The 24,098-nt window shown below is 37.7% G+C and overlaps 1 protein-coding gene and 1 long non-coding RNA gene across 4 annotated transcripts in view; one reads left to right on the forward strand and one right to left on the reverse strand.

Moving 5' to 3' along the window:
* Positions 1–4,531, forward strand: part of SLC25A27 (solute carrier family 25 member 27) — a 24,280-nt gene extending 19,749 nt beyond the window's left edge. The window contains exon 9 of one of the 3 annotated variants that reach the window (XM_003923076.3): positions 2,718–4,531. In XM_003923076.3, coding sequence (XP_003923125.1) covers positions 2,718–2,789 — 72 coding nt within the window. In that variant the 3' untranslated portion in view covers positions 2,790–4,531. The remainder of the gene's footprint in view (positions 1–2,717) is intronic. The other 2 variants (XM_003923077.3, XM_074397867.1) reach the window with 2 other exon arrangements.
* The window catches only part of LOC120363216 (uncharacterized), a 26,820-nt gene extending 2,793 nt beyond the window's left edge, over positions 1–24,027 (reverse strand). Inside the window, exon 1 of the long non-coding RNA XR_005578853.1 lies at positions 23,875–24,027. This is a non-coding gene — a long non-coding RNA (uncharacterized LOC120363216). The remainder of the gene's footprint in view (positions 1–23,874) is intronic.
* Between the last annotated feature and the right edge of the window lie 71 nt (positions 24,028–24,098).

The raw sequence follows: 24,098 nt of genomic DNA on the forward strand, positions 1-24,098 counted from the left end.
TAGGCCTGTTATGTTTAAAGAACTACAGAGAATTCAGTCTGGTTGAAGAATAGGTCCTCATAGGGGAGGTAGTAGGAGATAAGGCTAGAGAAGCTCTTAAGGACCAAGTTGGGAAGAACCCTGTGGGCCAAGCCTAGTGGTTTAGATGAACTCTATGGAACACCTGCTTAAACCTGGGAGCAATGTGCTAATATTTGTTTGACAGCAAGATTACTTTGGCAGTAGTACAAAAGATACATTGAAAGCTAGGATATAAGAAAGGAAGTTTAGGCAATGGTCTAACCAGTTAGATCATTGTAGAAATTGAGAGAAATAAATTTTAGGGACATTTATGGTTAACTCCACAGGACTTAGTAACTGATTATATGAGGAAGTTGAGGGACAGAAAAAAGCAAATGGGATTTCTGTTTCTAATGCAGGATACTAGGAGAATGGGTGAGACCACTGCAGAAACACAAAATCAGGGTCAAGAGGGAGGAGAGGCAAGGAGAATATGTAAATACAAAGGATGGGCCCACTTTGTTTAATCCTTTGTCTTTACATATGTCTTAGGAAGTATAAATGACCAAAAGAATACGTAATATGTGCAAAGCTCTACATACATTATTTTTTAAAACCATGTAAGAACCTAGCAAAATAAGTAGTGTTATCCTCATTTGTCAGATAAGAAAATCATGGCTCAAAGTATAAGAAGCTTGCCCAAGTTCATGTAACTAGTATGTGGCAGAGCTGGAAATTGACCTCAGGTCTGTTCCACTCAAAACCCTATGCTCCTTACTAATACAATATACTGATAGGCTCAACATTCTGCAGCTAGCAACAGAAATGTTAAAAGTGAAGAGACATTCCTAGTAGTGGAGGATTATTTAAAGAAAGGCTGGCTAACTACCAGAGATCACCAGGGAGTCATTGCCTTGTTGATTTGCCACAGTGCATGACCCTGGGCATAGAAACCTAACTCATGAGCACTTCCATGTAAATTGGCCTTGAAAATACAGATTTGATGATCAGGCCACAATATTTGGCTCATTCACATTGCACAACACATTTGGCAAATGATCTAGATGTTCAAGTCCTCTGGCCAATGTGTTTTCTCCTAAATTCAAGCTATATGGGTACTCAAGTAATAATCAGAAGATTACTTAACACAGAATCGAACAAGAAGAGCTTAAAAACTTAACCCAAGAGAGCGCTTATGTGTTCCACTCCACAGTAGGAGGCATGAAAAGGGACTCTGCTTCTGCTTTTTCTCCAGCCTTACGGCAAAATGTGGACCAAAAGAAACAACATGGGTTCATATACACTTGGATTATTTGCAATGCTCATAGCTGTATCAGTGAGAAAATCAGCAAGCAAACATAGTGCCCGCATGTACTACTCCTGTACAGAGGCCTGGTAAATCCCATTTCTACACCACCCACATTCTTTGGCTATATGATCACCCACTCTTTAACTCTATTCAAAACCAGCTAAACTCTATCCTGATCCTTTCTACTGGATAGAGGTACTATGATCTTGCTTTGCTCAGTCCCTGATTAGTATTTATTTCATTTGCCTATGGATTTTGTTGCTATAATGTCATTAACATGAAAAAGAAGATTGATTACCATAGCAATTAAGAATGATTGCATAGGGATTCTTAACTAAGACCTCTGCCTCCTTCATCCAACTCCAGTTATACTGGCTTACTTCCTTTTTATTGCCACAAGAATATTGTATCATCATAGCTTTATATTCCTTATTTCATCTATGTCATCATACCTTTAACCAAGATATAGTCTCCTAAATCCACTATTTAGTGAATTCCCAGTTTACTAATATAACATGCTCAGTCAACAAATATGAGATAAATACTGCTTTACAGACAAAACCAAATACATTTTATTTTCTAGTTGCTTAAGCTTATTTCTCTACTGCCGAATGACAGAGTTCCTTTCCGTTCAATTTTTACTAGAACTGAACAGGACAGGAATTATTAGATCCAAGGAACTCTTTCTCTGTTCCAGTGTTTACCCTGTGATTTCCCTCTGTGTCTTTACTGTTTACACCTTTAGCATTTATGTCTTCTTCTCACCCTTATTCTTTTATAATTCCTTTAGATGTAGTTATACCTTCATTCAAGTTAAAGACAAGCTTTTCTGAGCTGGAAGCGCTTTTCTCTATTTAATTGAATGTTTTATATAAATGTTGTGAGACATCAGGTATTAGTCTTATGCCTTAAATCTCCAAGGATAATCTTTCACCTTCCTCACTTTGAAGTTCTTAAGTGACTTACTGTCATGCTCCATATACAAACTAGATATAGGGAAGCAAACTAGATATAGGGAAGCCTGCCTAGAATTCAGGCATCTTGAGTCTCAGCCCTTTAGCCAGTAATGGTTCGGTAACAAGAATTCTGAGAATGGAAAACAGGAGCCTGTGGTCTAGCTCTACAATATGCTAATAGGCATTTGACTGCTAAGCCTCGTCTCATCTGAAAAACAGGGATATTAATATCTTTCCTTTCTATTGTAAGATCTTGTTTAGAGAAGTCTGTGATAAATAAGACATAAAAATGTTTTATAAATTATAAAGTCCTTTACCAAGGTGAAATACCAAAATGTTTTCAGCCTAAGTGGATGCAAAATGACTTTGTCATTCAAAGATATGTATGCATATATGTAGAATATTTATAATTGCTTTGAAATATGCACTAACTTCTTTGGTTAATCTTTCAGACCCCTTGGTCAATGGTGTTCTGGCTTACTTATGAAAAAATCAGAGAGATGAGTGGAGTCAGTCCATTTTAAACCCCTAAAGATGCAGCCCTTAAAGATACAGTGTTCAGTATTATTGAAATATGGGCATCTGCAACACATACCCCCTATTATTTCTACCTCTTTAGGAAGACACCTATTCCACAGAGACTGATTTATAGGGGGCAGCACTTTATTTTTTCTGGAAACCCAAGTTCTCTTTGACTCCTCTTTTTGTCCAAAAGTGATCTGGTCGGATCTCACAAGGCCATCCAATGAGACCCAGCACAGCATTTTCTAAAGAAGAATCGAAGCCTGACCACTTTCACCTTGGGCAAGAAGGTTTGGCCTTTGAGTTGCTATTCTATGCTGAAGAGCCTGCTTAGAGGAGGAGTACCAGGAGGGAGCCAGCATCTTCAGATCTGAAGTAGACGATAGAAATGTGGAAGAATACATATGTAGTGCTAAAGAAATACATTTAACGTGTTATGTCAGTATTTATAATTGAAGTTTGGTAATTCACTTTTCTGTCATTGTTAAAGTGTACATATTGTAAATTAAAGGGAGGTGAATGGAAATTAATGAATAAACATTTTGAGTTTCCCTAGTGTTGAAGGAAGTTGTACTTTTTCTTGTCAGAAAGATGAAAAAAACAATGAAGTCGAGATGATGTTTGAATTTCAAGAAAAGAGGCTGCTTTCTGTCAGTGCCCTCTCATTAGATCCATGTTAATTGGTTAGCACTCCACTGCACATGCTAATGACTTCCTCTGACAGCCACACACTGAATCTTGATGAAAAAAGAGCATTTGCCTTGTTACATAGTCTGTTACAAGCCAGATACATTGCTAGCTCTCAAGAATCATAATATATTAAGAACTACAACTTATTTGATTAAAACTTAGCTGTATAAGTCCTTTTAAAAGAACCTTTTGTTAGCCATCAGTCTTTCAGTGGTATTTTAAAAGCAAGGCAGACAGATACGAAGTCAGCCAACTCTGACATGCATACTTTCTTAGCTCCCTTACCTGATATTAGGGGCTCTAGAGAGGCAGAGAGAACGCTCACAAATCACACTAAAACTGCCAGTGGCCTGACTCTTACTCAATTTAGTAAAGCTTCTTGCCTAAAAAGTGATAAGTAAAAATCTGTTTATGGTATATAGTTATATCTCCAATATTTGAATGAAATCCATGTTCTTATTTTAGAAAGGTGAAAGAGTTCTTCAAATTCAACTACATTACCAGCTCTCCCAACCTCGGACAGTGGACATTTCTGGATGGATGGCTGCAGTTATGGATAAAGGCTGTAACTGTTAAAATAGAAAAACATGAAAAGCTCAGGTCCGAGAAAGACCTTGGAGCCAGCCAAACAGAATCTGTTCTGATGGACATAGATGATGTTGAACAGAAAAAAAGTTTACAAGTGCTTTGTGGTTGCACTAATGTATACTCACTGCCATTTTAAGAGGGGAAGTATACTTTAAAATATATTTGAATGTGATGTACTGATACACAGTAGCTTGTTTTTCTAGTTGCAGAGAATGTGAAGTTTAATCTCTTAAAATCTGTAGGTGGTTTTTCATTGAATTTGTCAATATGTAATTGAGTTGTTAAATATATTTAATGTGTGTGTGTGTGTGTGTGTGTGTGTGTGTGTGTGTGTGTGTGTATTTAACTTCTCAAGTGTTCTGCATTGAACCACTTTGGGAAAATTTTGGTTTCCTATGTTTTGTAATTTTTAAAATTAAGTAAAGACTCGATCAAAATAATTACATCTAAACTGGACCGTGAACAATTGATTTAGCTTTATTCTTTGTGGGGTCGGGGAGTTGGGATGAAAACACTGCTTAAGCACTGACACCATTCCCTGGGACCTTGATCAACATGAATAACTGTTTCAGAAATTTTTAACCTGAAATGATTCCTTGGGATTATCTGTTTTTACCTTCCCATTTTACATGTTAGTAAACTGAGATTCAAAGAAGTAGAGATGTTCATGCTCATGAGTGACTTAGTAGCAGAGTGAGGATAAAAACACTGTTCTCCTAATTAATATGATTATTATAACTGAGAGTTATTGTTCAATAATTAGGTACCAAGGAAGGGTCTCATGTCATGATCATAACCCAGTCAAGTACTTGGGAGTCTTCCAAAACAGATTTTTCTTTATGGCATTTTTATGTCTCACACATTTTAAATGAATCTGAATTGCCTCTAGCATACGCTGTAGAATAGAGTCACCATACTTTAGCTTGAACATTAAGACCTTCCATAATCTAACCAAATCTGGTATACCCAACACTTGTCCAATTACATTCATAATTTTCTGGTGAAATCACATCTATTGATTATCTTGGAACATTGCTTATTTTTGCCAACTTAGAATCATCGTTTTCCAAAATAATCCCCAGTAAATAAAAAGGATTAAAAATTTCAATAATTTTTGTGTCCATACTCACAGACTTAAGAATTCCAAACTCACTTTCTTATAATAGTACTACTCCATGTGGTATTTCTCTATTTCTTTTTGGTTCAGTATTGATAATACTTGACATTTTCTTTTGTTTTACTTTCACATTTTTTCTCTTCTCAAATTTTTCTTATTGCAAATGTATATGTTTATTTTTAACTATGTACAGTTTTTATATGTTTAAGTGAATTAGTGTGAATTCTATATGTATAGTGAATTATAGACTAAATTTATGTAATATATAAGATATAAATTAATTCACATATAATTTATATCAATTAATTTATATCTATAATTAAAGGGATAACATTTCTTAAGTTGGCTTTTAATAAGGATTAACATGTCTTTTTCAAGTACCCCAAATTCTATTTGATTGTAAGCCACTAGTGGGTAGGTGTACATCTTCTATTTTTATGTAAATCTCTGCTTTCTTTTTTTTTTTTTTTTTTTTTTTTGCGGTTTGGGGTAAAAGTTACGGGTGGGATTTCTTTTTTTTTTTTTTTTTTCATTGCATTTTAGGTTTTGGGGGACATGTGAAGAACATGCAAGATTGTTGCATAGGTACACACATGGCAGTGTGGTTTGCTGCCTTCCGTCCCCCTGACCTGTATCTGTCATTTCTCCCCATGCTATCTCTTCCCACCTCCCCACCCCCCCGTCCCTCCCCCATTTCCCCCCAACGGACCCCAGTGTGTAGTGCTCCCCTCCCTGTGTCCATGTGTTCTCATTGTTCAACACCCGCCTATGAGTGAGAATATACGGTGTTTGATTTTCTGCTCTTGTGTCAGTTTGCTGAGAATGATGGTTTCCAGGTTCATCCATGTCCCTACAAAGGACGTGAACTCATCGTTTTTGATGGCTGCGTAATATTCCATGGTGTATATGTATCACATTTTCCCTATCCAGTCTATCTAATCGTTGGGCATTTGGGTTGGTTCCAGGTCTTTGCTATTGTAAACAGTGCTGCAATGAACATTCTTGTGCACGTGTCCTTGTAGTAGAATGATTTATAATCCTTTGGATATATACCCAGTAATGGGATTGCTGGGTCGAATGGGATTTCTATTTTTAGGTCCTTGAGGAATCGCCACACTGCCTTCCACAATGGTTGAATTAATTTACATTCCCACCAACAGTGTAAAAGTGTTCCTATTTCTCCACATCCTCTCCAGCATCTGTTGTCTCCAGATTTTTTAATGATCGCCATTCTAACTGGTGTGAGATGGTATCTCAATGTGGTTTTGATTTGCATTTCTCTGATGACCAGTGATGATGAGCATTTTTTCATATGTTTGTTGGCCTCCTGTATGTCTTCTTTTATAAAGTATCTGCCCGCATAGCCAAGTCAATTCTAAGCAAAAAGAACAAAGCAGGAGGCATCACACTACCGGACTTCAAACTGTACTACAAGGCTACAGTAATCAAAACAGCATGGTACTGGTACCAAAACAGAGATATAGACCAATGGAACAGAACAGAGGCCTCAGAGGAAATACAACATACCCACAACCATCTGATCTTTGACAAACCTGACAAAAACAAGCAATGGGGAAAGGACTCCCTGTTTAATAAATGGTGTTGGGAAAACTGGCTAGCCATGTGCAGAAAGCAGAAACAGGATCCCTTCCTGACACCTTACACCAAAATTAACTCCAGATGGATTAAAGACTTAAACATCAGACCTAACACCATAAAAACCCTAGAAGAAAATCTAGGCAAAACCATTCAGGACACAGATGTAGGCAAGGACTTCATGACCAAAACGCCAAAAGCAATGGCAACAAAAGCCAAAATAGACAAATGGGACCTAATCAAACTCCACAGCTTCTGCACGGCAAAAGAAACAGTCAGTAGAGTGAATCGGCAACCAACAGAATGGGAAAAAATTTTTGCAGTCTACCCATCTGACAAGGGGCTGATATCCAGAATTTACAAAGAACTAAAGCAGATTTACAAGAAAAAAAACAAACAAGCCCATTCAAAAATGGGCGAAGGATATCTCTGCTTTCTTTAGCAACAGGGTGGCTCACGCCTGTAATCCCAGCACTTTGGGAGGCCGAGGCGAGGCGGGCGGATCACGAAGTTGAGATTGAGACCATGTGTGAAACCCCGTATCTACTAAAAAATACAAAAAATTAGCTGGGCATGCCTATAGCCCCAGCTACTTGGGAGGCTGAGGCAGAAGAATTACTTGAACCTGGGAAGTGGAAGTTGCAGTGAGCTGAGATCGTGTCACTGCACTCCAAGCTGGTGCCTGGCAACAGAGCAAGAATCTGTCTCAAATAAATAAATGATTATAACTACATATAACATGAATCAGTTAATTTTATCTTTATGGTTTTAAGAATCTGTGACTATCATGAGTCTACAATTTCACTTTGCTAATAAAGCAAAATTCAGGAAGATATAAAAGAATTTATTCAGTCATCTTTAAATTTTCAAGCACATTTATTTACAGTTGTTATAATTACATGTATTTTTTCTATTAATGAAAAATTACTTCAGGATTTTCCTTTAAAAAAATGCTTAATTTTAATACTTGATGGTTCAAACAATTTCTTTGGAAAGGCAAATAAGTCATTCTTTTCTTCCCAATTAAACTGAGACTCTTTAAAGCTGACTACCGAGCAAATACATATTATTATTGAATGCCAGGTTATGTGGAAAAAAGACTGAACTCAGAATCTAAAGATTTTTATCCTATTTTGAGTTCTACTTCTGACAGAAGAGTGTAACTAGGATCAAGTCCCTTCACTTCTCTGAAATCCCATTTTCCTAAAAGCTGAAGTGAGACAGCTCGGTGGCTCACACCTGTAATTGTAATACTTTGGAAGGCCCAGGCTGGCTAATTGCCTGAGCTCAGGAGTTCAAGACCAGCCCCAGAAACACGGTGAAACCCCGTCTCTACCAAAATACAAAAAATTAGCCAGGCCTAACAGCAGGCACCTGTAGTCCCAGCTACTCGGGAGGCTGAGGCAGCAGAATTGCTTGAATCCGGGATGTGGAAGTTGCAGTGACCCAAGATTGTGCCACACTGCACTCCAGCCTGGGTGACAGAGTCAGACTCCATCTCCCACTGCTCTCCCCCAAAAAAGTGGTTATTGAACTCTAGAATCTTAAGTCGTGTATACTTAAAGGGAGCCATTATATTGATGTCATATTTTTAAAAAAATAGAATTTTTAAACTTTCATTAGGATTTCTTTTTGCCTGGGTTTACCTTCTCATATTTCAAAATGGGGGAAAAATTGTTCAGACCTTAAAATATAATACAGACTTCTTATATGTCTGGACTATCTCATCCTGAAATCCATTCTTCACAGGGAAGCACAGTCGTCTTCCATTGGGCAATTTTGGGTATATTCTCACCTTCAATTTCTGCTATATACACACATACTAACAATTAAAACCTTCAATGCTATATCTAAGACCCTCTCAATCTGACTCCAGCCCATTTTTCTTACATTTACCTTTCACTGCATACCTGTGCCTTACCTCCCTGGAAATGCATTGCTCTGCTTATTTTCCTGGAGATGCTCTATCTTTGGCTGCTTTTCTATGCAGTTTATTCTGTTCCCTCAACCTAACTTTCTTCCTACCACCACTACCTATTCATCTTTATTTGTATTGGTTAAATTCTACTTCAATATCTAAAATGATCACCTAATATTTCCTTTCTGAAGCCTTCAGTATATCCCTTCTCCCATTGCTTCCCCGACTATACAGATGTACATATCAGTGTCCCCTACACAAGATGTATTGCTTGAAACAAACGACCAGGTAATACATCTTTGAATCCCTTACAAACTTCAAATAGGATCCACTCAGAAGGTATTTGTTGAACTGAGAGGGGTTTTGAGTGAGTGGGGACAAAGACATTTATAAACATAATTACATCATTTTGTTCTCTTTCTACCTTCAGAATAATTACATCGGGTCAATAACACTTCTGATTTTACGAAATTCTTTACCAAATTAAATGCTTAACTGTGTTTTTAAATGATCATGTGTGTTTAAACGTCATAATTTTTAAGGATTACTTTCATCAGTTTAATAGCTATTCCATAAAATCTAGAATTGAATAGTTTTAAATAATATATAATTTGATTAACTAATAATAAATATGTGATGTGCTTACACTAGTCTTCATTTTAGAGCATGTGTAGAAATTATATTTGGCCTTCATTGATACCATATACTTGCACATTTTACCCACTTAAGTGTCTTCTTATTTCTGAATTTTGAGGAATACATGATTATTTTTCTCTCCCCATGCTTTACCCTCAAGAGGCTGCTGTGATTGTCAATAGCAGCAGGAGCCACTTGAGGGTTTGATAAAAGTAGATGAAAATGCTTAAAGATGTCTGTTTGCTGAAAATATCTGGTAATAAACTGGAATATATGTGAGTAAACACAGTGTGTTACTCAGATTTTAAAAGTAAATGTTTTAAAATGCCTAATTGCTTGTTATCAAGAGTTTTGTTTTGTCCGGGAATGGTTTTGAGTTAAGAAGGTAATAACAAATTTAGAGGTGTTTTTTGTTTGTTTGTTTGTTTGTTTTTTTAAGATCTTGGTCTTTTTACAGCTGAAACAGAACCTGGTTTAATTTAGAATGTCAGGTTTGAGATACTTATGTTAGCTAAAAGGGTATTTATACTTTGTCACCATAATTTTTATTTTATGGGAACTCCTTATCTGTACTAGTTTAGTATAATATACTAATATACTAATACTAATACTCTCAGTTATTTGCTGACTAAAATGAATGGGTAATTAATAATTACAGTGATAGACACATTTACTGGCTGAGCATAGAAGAGAATTTGAATTACTTTAAACATTAGAGAATTAGTGCCTTCTTTTTTGACACCATGCTCTACTGATTTTCATGATACAATTTCTTCCTCACCCTCATCTTTTAATGCATGTCAGTTTCTATTTGCTGTTTCTTTGCTGCAAGGTCTTTAAATTTTGATTCTTTAAGGTTCTATTCTTGGCCCCCTTCTTAGTTTCCACTTTCTCGCTAGGAAGAACTACACATTTCTGTGACTTCAGCTACTACAGTTAGGCTGACAATTCTCAAACACATAATAGACACTCACTAAATGGTAGATATTATCATCATCTGTATTTGATTCTTGCTCCTTAACAAAGCTTTAGTTATGTTTTCTCAATTGCCAACTATAAATCTTTATCAGGATGGCCCACAATCTTTGTGAGCTCAAATTTCTCAATAATGAATTAGTGCTTTTGACGCCAATCACTCCTCCCCTGTCCTTGTAAATCTGCTGTTTCTCCAGGATTCTCAATTGCACCACATACCAGTATTGTAGCCAAGAAACCTCTGGGTCATCTTTGACTTCTCATTATTTTTCTTTATACAAAATGCTTACATCCAATTTTAAAAGAGGAAAGTACAGACCAATGTCTCTTATGAACATAGATGCCCAACTCCATTAGTATCACTTTGACTCCATTAAAATGGCGATTATAAAAAAAAAAAAAAAAAAAAAAAAAAAAAAAAAAAAACAGAAAACAACAAGTTTTGGTGAGATTATGAATAAATTGGAACTCTTGTGCATTGCTGGTAGCAATGTAAAATGATGCAGCTGTTGTGAAAAACAGTATGGGAATTCCTCAAAAAATTAAACATAGAATTACTGTACGACACAGCAATTCCATTTCCAGGAATACCCGAAAGAATTGGATAAAGAGACTCTAAAATATATTTGTACACAATTTTAATAGTAGCATTATTGAAATGGCCAAAAGGCAGAAACAACCCAAATGTCCATTCACAGATGAATGGATAAGCCAAATGTGGTACACAAATACAAAACAGTATTACTAATCCTTAAAAAGGAAGGAAATACATGCTACAGCATGGATGAACCTTAAAAACATTATGCTGAGTGAAATAAGCCAAGCAAAAATGAACACACACGATTCTACTTGAGGTACTAGAATAATGAAATTCATAAAGATAATGTAGAATAGTGATTAACAGGGTCTAGGGTGTGGGGAGGGAATGAGGAGTTGTTTAATGCATACAATTTCAGTCTGGGATGATGAAAAACATCTGGAAATGGATACTGTTAATGGTTGTACAATAATGTGAATATATTTAATGCCACTGAGCTCTACACTAAAAAATGGCTTAAATGGAGAGACTTGAACCAAGATGGCTGATTAGGAGCAGCTCCCAGCGAAATCGTGGAGGGTGAGTGGACACCACATTTCCAGACAGATTTTTATTGCCCACAGACCAGAAGATTCCCAGGTGGAGGAGCCCCATGGGTCGCCTGTGTGGCTGTTTTCGCCAGCATGGCTGTTTTGGCCAGTGCCCCAGTGCGGTGGTTCTCCATACAAAATACATGGGTCTGGGCCCCATTTTAGCTGGCAATTGGAGCTTCTGGGAGACAGAGTCAACCATTCAACTGATTAAAAAGGGGACTGAAACAGGGAGTCAGGCCAGGAGATTCCTGGGCAAAAAAGTGCCACAAATCTCAGTGCAGCTGTTTCAGCCAGTGCAGTGGGTCACCACATGGGAAATCACACAGATCCCGGCACCTTTTCAACAGGCGACTGGAACACCTGGGAGACAGAGTCAACTGTTCAACAACAACAACAACAACAACAAAAAAAAAAAAAAAAAACCCTTACTGTTCTGTAGCTGCTGCAGGTTATCCCCAGGCAAGCAGGGCCTGGAGTAGATGTCAGCAGTCCTACAGCAGAGGGGCCTGACTGTTAGAAGGAAAACTAAGAAACAGAAGGAAATAACTTCATCATCAACAAACCGGACATCCACTCAGAGACTCAATCTGAAAGTCAACAACTATGAAGATGACAGGTGGATAAATCCACAAAGATGGGAAGAAACCAGCACAAAAAGGATGAAAACACCCAAAACCAGAACACCTCTCCTACTTCAAGGGATCACAACTCCTGACCAGCAAAGGAACAAGGCCATATGGAGAATGAGTGTGATGAATTGACAGAATCAGGCTTCAGAAGGTGGGTAATAAGAAACTTCTATAAGCTAAATGAACATGCTCTAAACCAATGCAAAGATACTAAGAACCTTGAAAAAGATTTGATGAAATGCTAACGAGAATAAACAACTTAAAGAAGAATATAAGTGAACCAATGGAGTTGAAAAATACAACATGAGATCTTCACGAAGCATACACAGGTTTTAACTGCTGAATTGACCAAGACAGAAGAAAGGATATCAGAGGACGAAGATCAACTCAATGAAATAAAATGAGAAGGCAAGATTAGAGAAAAAAGGGTAAAAAGGAATGAACAAAGTCTCCAAGAAATATAGGACTATGTGAAAAGACCTAATCTAAGTTTGATAGGTGTACCTAAATGCAACAGAGAGAATGAATTCAAGCTGGAAGATACTCTTCAGGATATTATCCAGGAAAACTTCCCCAACCTAGCAAGGCAGGCCAATATTCAAGTCCAGGAAACACAGAGAACACCACAAAGATACTCCTCAAGAAGAGCAACCACAAGGCACATAATCGTCAGATTCACCAGGGTTAAAATTAAGGAAAAATGCTAAGGGCAGCCAGAGAGAAAGGTTTGGTTAACCACAAAGGGAAGCCCATCAGACTCACAGCAGATCTCTGGGCAGAAACGCTACAAGCCAGAAGAGAGTGGGGGCCGATATTCAACATCCTTAAAGAAAAGAACTTTCAATCCAGAATTTCATAACCAGCCAAACTAAGCTTCCTAAGTGAAGGAAAAATAAAATCCTTTGTGAATGAGCCAGTACTCAGAGATTTCTTCACCACCAGGCCTGCTTTACAAGAGCTCCTGAAAGAAACACTAAACATAGGAAGAAACAACCAGTACCAGCCACTCCAAAAACATACCAAATGGTAAACAGCATCAACACAATGAAGAAACTGCATCAACTAAGGGGCAAAACATCCAGCTAGCATCAAGGGCAGGATCAAATTCACACATAACAATATTAACCCTAAATGTAAATGGGCATAATGCCCCAATCAAAAGACACAGACTGGCAAATTGGGTAAAAAGCCAAAACCCATTGGTGTGGTGTATCCACGAAACCCATCTCACATGCAAGGATACACAAAGGCTCAAAATAAAGGGATGGAGGAAGATTTATCAAGCAAATGGAGAGGAAAAAAAAAAAAAAGCAGGAGTTGCAATTCTTGTCTCGGATAAAACAGACTTTAAACCAGCAAAGATCAAAAGAGACAAAGAAGGGCATTACATAATGGTAGAAGGATCAATGCAACAAAAAGAGCTACCAATCCTAAATACATATGCACCCAATACAGGAGCACCCAGATACATAAGGCAAGTTCTTAATGACTTAAAAAGAGACTTAGACTCCCACACAATAATAGTGGGAGACTTTAACACCCCATTGTCAATATTAGACAGATCAACCTGACGGAAAATTAACAAGGATATCCAGGACTTGAACTAAGACCTGGACCAAGCAAACCTAATACACATTTACAGAACTCTCCACCCCAAATACACAGAATATACATTCTTCTCAGCACCACGTCGCACCTACTCTAAAATTTACCACATAATTGGAAGTAAATCACTCCTCAGCAAATGCAAAAGAATGGAAATCATAACAAACAGTCTCTCAGATGACAGTGCAATCAAGTTAGAACTGAGAACTGAGAAACTAACTCAAAATCGCACAGCCTCATGGAAACTGAACAACTGGCTCTTGAATGCTGACTGGAAAAAAACAATGAAATGAAAGCAGAAATAAAGATGTTCTTTGAATTAATACTATCTGGGACACATTTAAAGCAGTGTCTAGAGGAAAATATACAGCAATAAATGCCCATGTGAGAAGCAAGGAAGAATCTAAAATAGACACCCCATCATCAAAATTGAAAGATCTAGAGGAGCAAGATGAAAAAAACTCAAAAGCTAGAAGACAAGAAATAACTAAGATCAGAGCAGAACTGAAGGAAATAGAGACACAAAAAACCCCTTCAAAAAATCAATAAATCCAAGAGCTGGTTTTTTGAAAAGATCAACAAAACAGACAGACCACTAGCCAGACTAATAAAAAAGAAAACAGAGAACAATCAAGTAGATGCAATACAAAATGATAAAGGGGATATCACCACCAATTCCACAGAAATACAAACCATCATTATAGATTATTAAAAACAACTCTATGCACATAAAGTAGTAAACCTGGAAGAAATGGATAAATTCCTGGACACTTGCACCCTCCCAAGCCTAAACCAGGAAGAAGTCGAAATCCTGAATAGACCAATAACAAGGTCTGAAGTTGAGGCAGGAATTAAGAGCCTACAACCCAAAAAAAGCTCAGGCCCAGATGGGTTCACAGCAGAATTCCAGCAGACATACAAAGAGCAGTTGGTACTATTCCTTCTGAAACTATTCCAAGCAATACAAAACAAGGGAATCCTTCCCAAATCATTTTATGAGACCAACATCATCCTGATAACTAAAACCCAGCAGAGACTCGACAAGCAAAGGAAACTTCAGGCCAATATCCATGATGAACATACATGCATAAATCTTCAATAAAATACTGGCAAACCGATTGCAACAGTACATCAAAAAGCTTATCCACCATGATCAAGTAAGCTTCATCCCGGGGATGCAAGGCTGGTTCAACATACGCAAGTCTATAAATGTAATTCACCACATAAACAGGACCAAAGACAAAAATCACATGATTATCTCAATTGATGCAGAGAAGGCCTTTCACAAAATTAAACAGCACTTTATGCTAAAAAACCCTCAATAAACTAGGTATTGATGGAATGTATCTCAAAATAATAAAAGCTATTTATGACAAACCAAGAGCCAATATCATACTCAATGGGCAAAAACTAGAAGCATTCCCTTTGAAATCTGGCACTAGACAAGTATGTCCTCTCTCACTACTTCTATTCAATATAGTATTAAAAGTTCTAGGCTGGGTGTGGTGGCTCACGCCTGTAATCCCAACACTTTGGGAGGCCAAGGCGGGTGGATCACGCGGTCAAGAGATTGAGACCATCCTGGTCAACAAGATGAAACCCCGTCTCTACTAAAAATATAAAAATTAGCTGGGCATGGTGGCACGCACCTGTAATCCCAGCTACTCAGAGGCTGAGGCAGGATAATTGCCTGAACCCAGGAGGCAGAGGTTGCGGTGAGCCAAGATCGTGCCATTGCACTCCAGCCTGGGTGACAAGAGCGAAACTCCGTTCCAAGGAAAAAAAAAAAAAAGTTCTAGCCAGAACAATCAGGCAACAAAAAGAAATAAAGGATATTCAAATAAAAAAGGAGGAAGTCAAATTGTCACTATTTGCAGACCACATGATTGTATATCTAGAAGACCCCACTGTCTCAGCCCAAAATCTCCTGAAACTGATAAGCAGCTTCAGCAAAGTCTCAGGATACAAAATCAATGTGCAAAAATCACAAGCATTCCTATATACCAATAAAGACTTAAAGAGAACCAAATCAAGAGTGAACTCCTATTCACAATTGCTACAAAGAGAATAAAATACCTAGGAATACAACTAACAAGGAACATAAAGGACCTATTCAAGGAAAACTACAAACCACTGCTCAACGAAATAAGAGAGGACACAAACAGATGGAGAAACATTCCATGTTCATGGTTAGGAAGAATCAGTATCATGAAAATGGCCATACTGCCCAAAGTAATTTACAGATTCAAAGCTACCACATCAAGCTACCAACGAACTTCTTCACAGAACTGAAGAAAATCACCTTAAACTTTATATGGAACCAAAAGAGAGCCTGCATAGCCAAGTCAATTCTAAGCCAAAAGAACAAAGTGGGAGGCATCACAATACTGGACTTCAAACTATACTACAAGGCTATAGTAATCAAAACAGCATGGTACTGGTATCAAAACAGAGACATAGACCAGTGGAACAGAACAGAGGCCTCAGAGGCAACACAACACATCTACAGCCATCCGATCTTTGACAAACCTGACAAAAACAAGCAGTGGGGAAAGGATTCCCTGTTTAATAAATGGTGCTGGGCAAACTGGCTAGTCATGTGCAGAAAGCAGAAACTGGACCCCATCCTGACAACTTACACTAAAATTAACTCCAGATGGATTAAAGACTTAAACATAAGACCTAACACCATAAAAACCCTAGAAGAAAATCTAGGCAAAACCATTCAGGACATAGGTGTAGGCAAGGACTTCATGACCAAAACACCAAAAGCATTGGCAACAAAAGCCAAAATAGACAAATGGGACCTAAGCCAACTCCACAGCTTCTGCACAGCAAAAGAAACGGTCATTAGAGTGAATCAGCAACCAAGAGAATGGGAAAAAATTTTTGCAATCTACCCATCTGACAAAGGGCTGATATCCAGAATCTATAAAGAACTAAAATAGAGCCGGGCGCGGTGGCTCAAGCCTGTAATCCCAGCACTTTGGGAGGCTGAGGCGGGTGGATCACAAGGTCAAGAGATCGAGACCATCCTGGTCAACATGGTGAAACCCCATCTCTACTGAAAATACAAAAAATTAGCTAGTCATGGTGGCGCGTGCCTGTAATCCCAGCTACTCAAGAGGCTGAGGCAGGAGAATTGCCTGAACCCAGGAGGCAGAGGTTGTGGTGAGCCGAGATTGCGCCATTGCACTCCAGCCTGGGTAACAAGAGCGAAACTCCATCTCAAAAAAAAAAAAAAAAAAAAAAAGAACTAAAATTGATTTACAAGAAAAAAACAAGCCCATTCAAAAGTGGATGAAGGATATGAACAGACGCTTTGCAAAAGAAGACATACATGAGTCCAACAAACATATGAAAAAATGCTCATCATCACTGGTCATTAGAGAAATGAAAATCAAAACTACATTGAGATACCATCTCACACCAGTTAGAATGACGATCATTAAAAAATCTGGAGACAACAGATGCTGGAGAGGATGTGGAGAAATAGGAACACTTTTACACTGTTGGTGGGAGTGTAAATTAGTTCAACCCTTGTGGAAGACAGTGTGGCGATTTCTCAAGGACCTAGAAATAGAAATTCCATTTGACCCAGCAATCCCATTACTGGGTATATATCCAAAGGATTATAAATCATTCTACTATAAGGACACATGCACACAAATGTTCATTGCAGCACTGTTTACAATAGAAAAAGACCTGGAACCAACCCAAATGCCCATTGACGATAGACTGGACATGAAAAATATAGCAGATATACACCATGGAATGTTATGCAGCCATCAAAAATGATGAGTTCCTGTCCTTTGTAGAGACATGGATTAACCTGGAAACCATCATTCTCAGCAAACTGACACAAGAGCAGAAAATAAAACACCACATGTTCTCACTCATGGGTGGGTATTGAACAATGAGAATACATGGATTCAGGGAGGGGAGCATCACACACTGGGGTCTGTCGGGAGAAATAGGGGAGCAACAGCTGAGGGTGGGGAGGTGGGGAATGAAAGCATGGGGAGAAATGCCAGATGTAGGTGATGGGGAGGAAGGCAGCAAATCACACTGCCATGTGTGTACCTATGCAACAATCTTGCATGTTCTTCACATGTACCCAAAACCTAAAATGCAATTAAAAAGAAAAAAAATAGTTTAAATGGTTAAGTTTTGTTTTACGTATATTTAATGACAATAAACAGAAAATTTAAAAATCAATGCACATAGATGATAAAAAATATTAGCAAATTGAATCCAGCATTATAAAAAATATAATACATTATGAGTAAGTGAGGTTTATCCTGGAAATAAAAAATTGGTTCAACATTTTAAAAAATCAATATAATTCACCCAATTAACACACACAAAAAAGACAAAACATACATCAATAGGATGTGAACAAGTATTCTGATAAAATTCAATAGTATTTGATGATAAAAATGTTCAATAATATAGCAAAAAAAGGTAACTTCCTCATCCTGATAAAAAGGATCTAAGTAAAACCTGTAGCTAACATTGTATTGCTTAAAGACTTTCTCCTTAAATCAGAAGCAAAGCAAGAATATCAATTCTAACCATTTTATTCTAATCTGTACTGAAGTTCTTAACCACTGCAGTAAAGCAAGAAAAGGAAATGAAAGGCACACGTATTAGAAGACATAGAACTGCCTTTATTCACAGATGATATAACTATGTATAAAAAAATCCCAAGGAATCTACCAAAAGTTATAAGAACTACTCATGAAGTCCAAGCACATTTATAAGATATAAGGCCAATATACAAAAATATATCTTGGTATACTGGCAATGAAAAACTGGGGACTAAAATATTTAAAATTAATATTTACGATAGCATAAAACATTAAAAACTTGGGATAAATCTAACAAATGTGTCCAAGATTTGCTCACTGAAAAATTTAAAACATTGCTGAGAGAAACTAAAGATTTTCATAGAGCGATGAACTGTGTCCATGGATTAAAAGATTCAATATTGCTCCAAAGTTAATTTTTCATCAAATTGATCTCTACCTACAATGCAATTCTAATAAAACCCCAGAACGTTTTTAACTTTTTGCAGAAATAACAAGCATATTCTGAAATACATACAGAAAATAGAAGACCTTAAGTAGCCAAAACAATTTTGAGGAAAAATAACAAAGTTAGAGGATTCATATTACCTCAGCTTAGAAAATCAAAACAATGTGGTATTGGCACAAAGACAGATATATAGATTGATGGAACACAATAAAGAGTCAAAGAATAAACTCACATACGTATGGTCAATTAATTTTTGGCACAAACACCAAGATAATTAATCTGGAAAGTATAGTCTTTGCAACAAATGGCACCACAACAATTGGATATTCATATGTAAAAATAAAATAAAACCCTAAACCCTTACATCACTACAAAAAGTTAATTTAAAATTAATTATAGACCTAAATACAAGAGCTAAAATTATAAAACTTCTAAACAAAAACACTGAGAGTCTGTTTTTGTCAGGTTTTGTTTTGTTTTACCTTGGGTTAGGAAAAGATTTCTTCAACAATAACAACAAAACAAACTACCATTTAGTAAAGAAAAACGTGAATAATTTGATTTCATTAAAATTACAAACTTTTTTCTTCAAAAAACATTATTTAAGGGAATAAAACTATAAACATTTGTTAAAATATCATCAAATTAAAAGAGTGAGTTTTACTGTGCAAAAATTATGACTAAATCAAATTTTTAAAAAATCTAATTTAAGATTTTTAATTTTTAAGAATCCTAGGAGAGAACATATTTTTAAGTTATTTCATTCATATTACTAATAACTACAACTTATTACATGTTTACTGTGAAGGGGATTTTACCCATATTGGCTCATTTAGTCTTCATATTTAAGTACAGTTCCATTTTTATAGATAAATAACCCAACTCAGAACATTTTATTATCCATGTCACTGTGAGATGATAAACAGGGACTTTCAAATATAAAGCCCTTCCTTTTCCCACTATGTTTTGTTGCATCTCAAGTATTTATTCAATGCAAACATGTTAACTATATTTACGTTAATTCATGCAGTCCTCTGAACCAAAGTGTAAGGGTAAATGATTTGCCTGTGTCACAGGGCTTTTACAAATGAAGGCTAATCCTGCTGTAACTCAAAGGCCTGTGCTCTCTCTACTCGCATTGCCCCCTATGATCATCTGGTCTTGAATTGTCTGTGTGTGTATTCTAATAAAATTTTATTTGGGGACACTGGAATCTTAATTTCTTAGAATTTTTAAAAACTTTTTATTTTTACATAAATTTAGATTTTCATAAAGTTTCAAAACCTTTACAGGATGTACCATTATTGTTGTACACAATCAAAACTAATCCTATCCAGTTAGGATAAATGCCTAACTGCAATTTCTCAGTCATATGGCAAATACATAGTTTTTAAAATGTGGCTGTATCATTTTACGTTCCCACCAGCAACATGAGTGATGCAGTTTATTAACATTCTTGCCAGTACTGGTGTTATCACTATTTATTAGTTTAGTCATTATCATGGCATGTAGTGATCTATCATTGTGGGTTTGTTTTTTTTTTTTGTCTAATAGCTAATGATGTTGAGAATCTTTTCATATTCTTATTTTCATATTCTTATTTGTCATCTGTATATCCTCCTCAGTGAAATGCCATTTCATATATTTTGTCCATTTTCAAATTGATTTTTTACTACTGGGTTTTGAGAGTGATTTATATATTATAGCTACAAGTCCTAGGTCAGACATATGGTTTGCAAATATTTTCTCCCTATCTGTAGCTTGTCTTTTTCATTTTCCTAACAGGGTATTTCTTACTTGAATTATTTTCTCAAAATATCCAGTGAATGTTAATCTTTCTAAGCAACTTTAAACAAGGCCAACTAATAGTAAAAAACTATAGATTGTACAGTATACTGCACTTCTGCTTATAGTTCTCTATATACACAGGTCTAAGATAGCAAAAAATAAATATGATTTATTTGTTTTGCCCAATTTTCCTGCATCTTGTTTCCATAAAAAAATATTGAAGTGGCTCACAATTATTATTCAAACACCTGTCATACACATTCCATCCCTGGCGTTATCCATTCCCGCTTTATCCTTTACGTATTTGTATTAGGATAAGAACATACCCTCTTGTAGGTAACCCCCCATATAGGCACTGAGTAAGGACAGCTAAGCAAAATCCTGGCACAATTAGTGCCTGAAGACTATCTCAGTTTATAGTGGTTACTACTCAGTTATTTCCTCTTACATAATCCTTTATATATAATCATATATTAATTTATAGAATTAAAGCTTAAAGAGTATCTCAGTTTATAGTCTTACTACTCAGTTATTTCCATATATATATATAAAACTATATCTTAGTTCATAATTGCAGGAATACCTAGAGCAGACATGGTACAGAGCATGAATTAAGGAATAAGCAGCTTATAGTCGGAGGAATCTCTAGAGCGGACACGGTGCAGAGCATGATTTAAGGGAAAACAGTTATACCAGGACAAGAATCCATGACCCAGGCAGCAGCATTTAGTATCATAAAGATACCCACTGTATGACAGGCTTAGAGCAAGAGCCACTCTTCCTGATGAAAGAGTGGTAGGACCTTGCGTCCAGTTCTTATGGAAGGCTGTCCTCAGACCGGCAATCCCTCAAGCACTCTAGGGCTCAAAACCCCTCCAGATAATTGCACCTCGGTGACTGTGAACTTTATCAGCTCTTGTTACTGTGCTAGCTCAAAAGCATCCTCCTATAGAACACATTGGAAGCTGCCAGCAGGTGGTGATAGACCCTGACATCTCTGTCACAGCTGTGTGACTTAAGCATCCTCTTACAGTCTTAGGAGTAGCATGCCCTACTGCACACTGCACCCTTTTCACTGTGCATGGCCCACCGCCATGCCTCAGTGACCTAATGGGGGTGGACCTCTTACTGCACACGGCACACCTCCTTTCCTTGATGACCTAATGGGAGTGGACCCCTTGCTGCGCACTGTCCGCCTCCTAGCCTAGATGACCTAATGGGGGTGGACCCCTTATTTTATTGCTCACGACCCTATCACTATCCTTAAAAATGATTTCACTCACTACCCTGCCCCTTAACCTATGCCCAATAAATACAGATGCTTCTGGACATTCGGGGCCTCATCTGTCTCCGCTTATAGGTGGTGCGGCCCCCTGAGCCCAGCTGTACTTTCTTTGTATTTCTGTGTCCTGTCTCTAAGGGACAATCCATGACCCTGTGGGGCCCTTAGCCCTACACCTCTACCTTCCTTTCCGAAACCAAGGGCCTCTCAAGAATAATGGGAGGAAGTTTTTTTTTATTTATTATAAAATTCAAGTTATTTTGTTTAATATAGTATGGGGGATATATGAGGGGACCTTAATCTTCACAGTGCAAATGACCTGATTTTTAAAAATAACCCAAGTCCCTGTCCAAAAGCAGAGCAAAACAGAACACTACTTGCTCCAGATACAGAAAAGGTGGGGTGGGAGACATTGGAAACCATCTGAGTTGATGGGTTTTTGGAAAGGACTCTGATTAGCTCATAATGGCCACATGATACACCCTGACATCCTAGGATTAAGGCCATGAGCCATGGAATGAGGTTGAAGGACAAATTAAATAGAAAAAAAGAATTCCTAATAGCTACAATCTTGCAGTCTACTTAAGAGTTTGGTTATACTACATGAACCTGAAATAGAGGATGGATTTAAGTCTCCATTATTCCATGTGATAATGATAAAACAATTTCAAGAAATCCCAAGACCATTATATAATGAATTCCTTCTTTCCAATGTAAAGGGCATAGTGTTAGATTGCTTACTCTTTTGTTAAAATTTACTGGGTGTTAATTGTTCAGCACTGGCTAGGCACTGAGAAAATAAAAATAAACGAGAAGAGTTCCTGCTTTCAAGATATTCCTATTGTGGTAGAAGGAGACTGTGGTAGGTAGAGCGCTACAAAATATAATAGATAATATAGAAGGATGTTAAAAAAAAAAAAAAAAGAATAATCAGTTCTGCCAGGTTGAATAATAGATTTATGAGGAAGAGATATTTGAGCTAAGTCTTGCTAGATGTTTTTTAATAAAATGTTTTTCTTCTATAATGAATATGAAACAATTAGAAAAAACGGGAAAATTGAATTTTGAAGGATAAGTTCATCAGGAAAAAGCCAAAGCTTGTAAAGAAATTGTATTCATTCATTCATTCATATTCATTTAGCAAATACTAATTGCCTCCACTCCAAACTAGATTCCAAGAACCCAACAAATGGTACTTGCCAAACGGAACCTGTCAGCTAGCAGGATGATAGAGATCAGACAGTTGCCACACAATGTGAAAAGTGCCATGAAAAAGTAGCATAGGGTGATGTGGAAGCACATGGTTTCCTCTAATCTGGACAGACTGACGATACTGAGATTTACAGTTAGGCTAGGTTCATTTTAAGCACTGCCTTATTGTATTTAATGACATTTCAAAACATGGAGTGAAAGGAAAAGTCCAGGTGAACCGTTAGAAGCTTCCAGTGATGTGCCTAACTTTGCAAATGAACAAAAATCTAAGGTAGACATATCCTGGAAACTTCTCAAAGTTTGCCTGCACTTTTCCATTCCAAATAGTGGCTTGGACATTTAACAAACAGAGGCCTCAAAGGGTTATCCTGGTGAGATTTCGTAGATACAGCAGGGGCTTGAAGGAATGTTGAGTCCATTCCTCTTGGGCTCCTTTTACGAATCCGGTTCTGTGCTAGCTCCGTGAGTAAATGAAAAACGCCTTCCAAATTTGGATGCCAGAGTTAAACAGCAAAGCAGCGAAGGAACCCATATCAGCTAAGTGTGGGAAAGGAAATATGTACCAGTCGCTTTATACCTCCGTACGTTATTTTAACCTCATAACTCTTATCAATTCAGATGATGAAACGGTTAAGAAACAGAGGCTGCGCACCTGGCTGTCCACCGACACGCTGAGCCACAGGAGCAGCCGCGCCCTGCCGCGGGGTCCAGGGCCCTCCGAGGGTTCGGGTCTGAACGCCTAGGAATGTGCCTCTGGCTCCTGCGTTTCTCGGCCTGGTTTCCTGCCGGGACGCCGCTGGCTAGCATCGTGCCTGACCCTCAATGCTCCATCCCTGGTAGTTGGGAGGACGAAAAATAAAATCCCTCTCTAATCGGTCCTCACCGCAGCCCTGTGCCAGGCGGTCACACGGCAGCCTCCAGAGTCGAAGGCGCTCTGCGGAGACTCAGGTCGTGTCCCGAACGTCCCACCTCAGGGCTTCCTGAACGTCTCTCCAAGTCCCTCCGGCCCTAAGGCCTCCGGCCAACCCCAGGCCTCCACTCCGGCCATCCCCAGGCCTCCACTCCGGCCAACCCCAGGCCTCCACTCCGGCCATCCCCAGGTCTCCA

This window comes from Saimiri boliviensis, chromosome 4 (genome assembly GCF_048565385.1).
Source record: "Saimiri boliviensis isolate mSaiBol1 chromosome 4, mSaiBol1.pri, whole genome shotgun sequence".
Classification (NCBI taxonomy): Eukaryota; Metazoa; Chordata; class Mammalia; order Primates; family Cebidae; genus Saimiri; species Saimiri boliviensis.